A 6,496-nucleotide genomic window follows, 5' to 3' on the forward strand; every position below is an offset into this window, starting at 1 on the left:
TTCACCATACTCTTCAAGGGGCCTGATTTTACCATCAAGTTGTGCCTGTTTTTGGGCGTGAAAACTTGGTAAAGTCGGGTGTGAGGTGAGTAACATGTTACACGCCCATCTCCGCACCGGTTCCCCCTTTACCAAGGCTGCAATCAGGACCACGTCCGAAACGGGTGCGGTGGCTATTTAAATGCGTTTGCATGCATTTAGAAACAAACATAGAAATATAAAATTGACTTAATGAGCTGCACGCCCAACTTTACCAGCACTTCCCCCTCTACCACCGTGTTCACCCATCCAGATTCACATGAAACAGGCATGCTCTACAAAATTCCGCTTCGGATGCTCCAGCTGGTGAGGAAGTGAGTCCCTAATGTCCGTCAGCTCTCTGCTTGAGATCAGTGGGGGGTGGGGGAGGAGGGGGGTCCGCTGCCATTCTGCCTGTGATCAATAAGGGGGAAGGGGGGGGGGGGAGCCTGCGATCGGTCTGGACAGCAGGAGGTGGGGGGATAAGGGGGTCAGTAATGGTGTGAGGGTGAGGTAATGTCTGTGGGGGGCCAGGGGGAGGAAATATCTAGCCTGGGGTGGGGTGTGGGGGAGGGGGGGAGGGGTGCAGTGTTCTACCATTCTTTTTCTGCACATGCGCAGTTGGAGGTGCCAATTGGAGCCGCAGGATTTCGGGCACATTAAGCCCCACCCATAGGCTTCCGCAGCACGATTTGGAATTGCTGATATCTTTTCAGACAGTGTGCATAGGGGGAGCGAGAACTGGTCTAAAAGTTGGATCTGAAATACTCCCAGTTTCAAGTCCACCCAACGCATAGAATCAAAATAATAAAATAGGGCCCGTAGAGTCATAGAGGTTTACAGCATGGAAACAGGCCCTTTGACCCAACTTGTTCATGTCATCCCGTTTTCACCATTACACTAGTCCCATTTGCCCACGTTGGGCCCATATCCCTGTATACCCATCTTACCCATACAACCGTGATCCAATCAAAGATTGACAAGGCCTTGAAGGGCTCGAGGGATCCTTTCACAGGGATCTGGGTGTACAGTTACACAGGTCACTGAAAGTGGCAATGCAGGCGGAGAAGGTAGTCAAGAAGGCATACGGCATGCTTGCCTTCGTTGATCGGGGTATTGAGTTTAAAAATTGGCAAGTTATGTTAACGCTTTATAGAACCTTAGTGAGGCCGCACTTGGAATATAGAGTCCAATTCTGGTCGCCACACTACCAGAAGGATGTGGAGGCATGGGAGAGGGTACAGAAAATATTTACCAGGATGTTGTCCTGGTATGGAGGGCATTAGCTATGAGAAGAGGTTGGAGAAACTTGGTTTGTTCTCACTGGAACAACAGAGGTTGAGGAGCAACCTGATAGAAGTCTACAAGATTATGAGGGGCATAGACAGAGTGGATAGTCAGAAGCTTTTTCCCAGGGAGGAAGATTAATTACTAGGGGGCATAGTTTGAGAATTGGCGAATGTTGACTGGGGGAGTGCGTTGGAAGGTAGGTCTGCTGAGGAGCAGTGGAGGATCTTTAAGGAGATCTTTCTTGGTGCTCAGCAGAAATTTATTCCGATGGTTAAAAAGGACCGTAGGAGGAGAGGTAATAAGCCGTGGATAACGAAGGAGGTGGAGGAAAGTGTTTAATTAAAAGCGGAGGCGTTTAGAGTAGTGGGCGAGAAGAGGATTGGGAGAGATTTAAATGTCAACAAAGATTGACAAATAAGTTGATAAAGAAGGGTAGGAGAAACTAAGAAGCTGGGCTAGCGCTTAATATAAAAAAGGATAGCAAGAGTTTTTATAAATATATAAAAGGGAAGAGGCTGGCTAGGGTGAACGTTGGACCCTTAGAGGATGAGAGGGGGGACTTAGTGGCAGGGGATGGGGAAATGGCTGAGGTCTTGAAAAACTTTTTTGTTTCGGTCTTCACGGAGGAGGACGTGAATAATTTGCCGGGTGTTAGCGATGGAAAGGTGGTAGGAGTGGAGGGCCTGAATGACATTATTGTTACTAGAGAGGCGGTGCTCGACAGACTGGAGGGACTGATTGTGGACAAGTCCCCAGGACCGGATGGAATGCATCCGAGGGTTCTGAAAGAAATGGCGGAGGTGATAGTGGATGCCTTGGTGGTTATTTTCCAAATGTCGCTGGATTCCGGGGAAGTGCCGGAAGATTGGAAAACAGCTAATGTTACGCCATTGTTTAAGAAGGGTGGCAGGCAAAAGGCAGGGAATTATAGGCGGGTTAGTTTAACGTCTGTTGTAGGTAAAATGTTAGAATCCGTCATCAAGGAGGAAATAGCGAGGCATCTTGAGGGGAATTGCTTGATAGAGCAGACGCAGCACGGTTTCGTTAAGGGGAAGTCGTGTCTGACAAATTTATTGGAGTTCTATGAAGATGTGTGTAGGGCGGTGGATAGAGGAGAGCTGGTGGATGTGGTCTTTCTTGATTTTCAGAAGGCGTTTGACAAGGTACCTCACAAGAGGTTATTGCAGAAGGTAAGGGGGCATGGAGTGGGGGTAGGGTGTTAGCGTGGATAGAGGATTGGTTGTCAAATAGGAGGCAGAGAGTGGGGGTCAATGGGTGCTATTCGGATTGGCGGTTGGTGACTAGTGGAGTGCCCCAGGGGTCGGTGCTGGGGCCTCAGCTATTTACCATTTATATAGATGATCTGGAGGAGGGAACCGAGTGTATGGTGTCGAAATTTGCTGATGACACCAAGATTGGTGGAATGGCAAATTGTGCGGAGGGTGTGGAGAGTCTGCAGAAGGATCTAGATAGGCTGGGCGAATGGGCCAGGAACTGGCAAATGGAATTTAATGTTGGCAAGTGCGAGGTGGTCCACTTTGGTAGGAATAATGGTAGGAAGGACTATTACTTATGTGGCGAAAAACTGCAGCAGGTGACGGTGCAGAGGGACCTGGGGGTCCTTGTGCATGAGTTGCAAAAACCCAGCCTGCAGGTGCAGCAGGTGGTCAGGAAGGCTAATGGGATGCTGGCCTTCATAGCGAGGGGGATTGAATATAAAAGTAGGGAGGTCTTGCTGCAGCTGTATAGGGCATTGGTGAGGCCACAGCTGGAGTACTGTGTGCAGTTTTGGGCGCCGTACTTACGCAAGGATATTTTGGCCTTGGAGGGAGTGCAGAGGAGGTTTACTAGGCTGATACCGGAGTTGAGGGGGTTGAGCTACGAGGAGAGGCTGAATAAACTAGGCTTGTACTCGTTAGAGTTTAGAAGAATGAGGGGAGATCTCATTGAGACGTATAAGATGATGAATGGGATGGATAGGATAGAGGTGGAGAGACTCTTCCCACTCAGAAAGGACAGTAGGACTAGGGGGCACAGCCTCAAGATAAAGGGGGGGGGGGCGGTTTAGAACGGAGTTGAGGAGGAACTTCTTCACTCAAAGGGTGGTGAATCTCTGGAATTCTCTGCCCGTTGAAGTGGTGGAGGCTGCCTCGCTAAATATTTTTAAGACACGGGTTGATGGGTTTTTGATAAGCGAGGGGATTAAGGGTTATGGGGAGAGGGCGGGAAAGTGGAACTGAGCCACGACAGATCAGCCATGATCTTATTGAATGGCGGGGCAGGCTCGAAGGGCTAGATGGCCTACTCCTGCTCCTATTTCTTATGTTCTTATGTTCTTAAGGTGCGAGGGGCAAGTTTTAAAGGAGATGTACGAGGCAGATTTTTTGCACAGAGAATGGTGAGTGCCTGGAACTCGTTGCCATGGGAGGTAGTGGAAGCGGATATGGTAGTGACTTTTAAGGGGCGTCTTGACAAGTACATGAATGAGATGGGAATAGATGGGCATATGATCCCTGGAAGCGTAGGGGGTTTTAATTAAGTCAGGCAGCATGGTTGGTGCACGCTTGGAGGGCCAAAGGGCCTGTTCCTGTGCTGTAATTTTCTTTGGTATGGCTCCTGTTCTGACCAAGACCGCAAGAAAGTACAAAGGGTTGTGAATGTAACCCAGTCTATCACGCAAACCAGCCTCCCATCCATTGCCTCTGTCTACACTTCCCGCTGTCTCGGAAAAATAGTCAGCATAATCAAGGACCACACATCCCTCTTTTCCACCATCTTCCGTCATGAAAAACATACAGAAGTCTGAGGTTATGCACCAACCAACTCAAGAACAGCTTCTTCCCTGCTGCTGTCAGACTTTTGAATGTACCTACCTTGCCTTAAGTTGATCTTTCTCTACACCCTAGCTATGACTGTAACAGTACATTCTGTACCCTCTCATTGCCTTCTCTATGAACGGTATGCTTTGTCTGTATAGCGCGAAAGAAACAATGTTTTTCACTGTACACTAATACATGTGACAATAATGAATTAAATGAATGGTTAAGTTTGGAGGTGAGATGTTGTCTTTGACAGTGCGGCCCCTTTAAATGGCAGCACGTGGCTTTGTCCAGCGTGCTCCCTGCTCCTTGGTAACGAGGATCTGGACAGGGGAGAGGAGCAGAATAATAATTTATTATTCATAATTTCCACACGCACTAGCGGCTGTTTATAGGGATAGATATTCCAATAAATATTATTTATTCACGATAGAAGCGGTGGACTGTACTTTTTTGAGGAATGTGTTTCATTTCTGCCTTTGTTATCCGCTGCCTTCCCCCCCCCCCGCCCCGTGCCAGGCGGTGAATGGGCGGTTCCGGGCCGCCGGCTCAGTCTGGCTGCGGCGGCCGAGCGGAGCGGGGAGAGCGGGCTGAGGGAGCGGACTGGACCGGGGACCGGGACCGGGGAGAGCGGACTGGACCGGGACCGGGGAGACCGGGCTGAGGGAGCGGACTGGACCGGGGAGACCGGGCTGAGGGAGCGGACTGGACCGGGACCGGGGAGACCGGGCTGAGGGAGCGGACTGGACCGGGGAGACCGGGCTGAGGGAGCGGACTGGACCGGGACCGGGGAGACCGGGCTGAGGGAGCGGACTGGACCGGGGAGCGGGGCTGGAGCGGGGAGCCGGGTACCGGAGCCAGGGCTGAGAGAGCGGAGAACGGGGAGCGGACTCGACCGGGACCGGGACAGTAGAGCCGGAGCCCGACACCGACAGAGAGCGAGAGGGGGGAGGCCGGAGAGATTCCCCGGCTCCCGTCTGTAAATAAACCCCGGAGCCGGTTACCGCCTCCCTCCCCCTCGGCCTAGGCCCAGAAGAAGCCTCGGGCTTTCCTGAGGGCAGTGTCCGAGCCGGCGCAGCCCCGGGGCCGGCCTGAGGGTTGGGGTCAGCCCCGGTGTGTTTGGGGATTATTGTTATTCTCGGGGCCGCCGCCATGTCCAGCTCCCGGGTTTGCCGCACTTGCGGCTGCACCGATATCGACATTGACCAGGCCCGGGGCGATGCGGTGTGTACGGCCTGCGGCTCGGTGCTGGAGGACAACATCATCGTGTCCGAGGTCCAGTTCGTGGAGAACAGCGGCGGCGGCTCCTCGGCCGTGGGGCAGTTCGTCTCCCTGGACGGTGAGTGAGTGCCAGTGACTGCTGTAAAATAGGCAACATTTCCCCCTCATAGAGCTTTCCAGAGGATTGAAAAGCCCAGGGTGCTGCAATGTGAACTTCTTTATGACTGTACATTACTGCTATGGTTTATTAATATTGCATTGGGTAGTAAAGAGCTTGGATTCCTGTAACAGGACCTTAACCCTCCCGCCCCAAAGATGCTTGACTATCCACACAGCACTTTCTGAAGTATGGCTGGAGGAAAAGTGACCACGTTTTACACAGCAAGCTCCCACCTGTGGTAGTCATCAGGCGGTGGTCACCATCAGGCACGGTGGGTTGGCGCTGCTGCCTCACAGCGCCAGGGACCCGGGTTCGATTCCCGGCTCGGGTCACCGTCTGTGTGGAGTCTGCATGTTCTCCCCATCTCTGCGTGGGTTTCCTCCGGCTGCTCCGGTTTTCTCCCACAGTCCAAAGATGTGCGGGTTAGGTTGATTAGCCGTGGTAAATTGACCCCAGTGTCAAGGAGATCAGCAGGGTTTATATGTGGGGTTACGGGAATAGGGCCTAGGTGGGATTGTGGTCGGTGCAGGCTTGATGGGCCGCATGGCCTCTTTCTGCACTGTTGGGATTCTGTGAATCATAGAATCCCAACTGGGCCTTACCCTGTAATCCCACAGTCAGTTCCAGTCATGTCGTTTGACGGATAAAATATTGTCTGGGAAGATTCTCCCGCTGTTCTTGGAATGCCGTGGAATTTTTGCCACCCCCACCCCGGGCGAGGGAAGATGGGGACTCGGTTCTGTGTCTTGTCTGGAGGATGGCACTTTGGACTGTGTGTCCCTTCTGCAGTGCTGCGCTGGGAGCGTGGCTGGCATTGTGGGCTCACGTCTCTTGAACCCCCTGGTGCAGGAGTGAGAATTTACCCGCTGCACTACGTTGTGGATATGTAATACGGTGTTACCATAGCGTTGGTATTGATGTAATTTGGGCAGCATGTTTGCTCGATGGTGCAACCAAGAGATAAGCGTGGAAGGAAGCTTCATTCTGT

General features: G+C 52.0%; 1 protein-coding gene across 1 annotated transcript in view; it reads left to right on the plus strand.

Moving 5' to 3' along the window:
• The first annotated feature begins 4,970 nt into the window (after positions 1-4,970).
• Positions 4,971-6,496, plus strand: part of brf1b (BRF1 general transcription factor IIIB subunit b) — a 350,927-nt gene continuing 349,401 nt past the window's right edge. Inside the window, exon 1 of the mRNA XM_080202172.1 lies at positions 4,971-5,466. Coding sequence (XP_080058298.1) covers positions 5,280-5,466 — 187 coding nt within the window. The 5' untranslated portion in view covers positions 4,971-5,279. The remainder of the gene's footprint in view (positions 5,467-6,496) is intronic.

The sequence above is a fragment of the Carcharhinus amblyrhynchos genome, chromosome 14 (genome assembly GCF_965287045.1).
Source record: "Carcharhinus amblyrhynchos chromosome 14, sCarAmb.v2.hapA, whole genome shotgun sequence".
Classification (NCBI taxonomy): domain Eukaryota; kingdom Metazoa; phylum Chordata; class Chondrichthyes; order Carcharhiniformes; family Carcharhinidae; genus Carcharhinus; species Carcharhinus amblyrhynchos.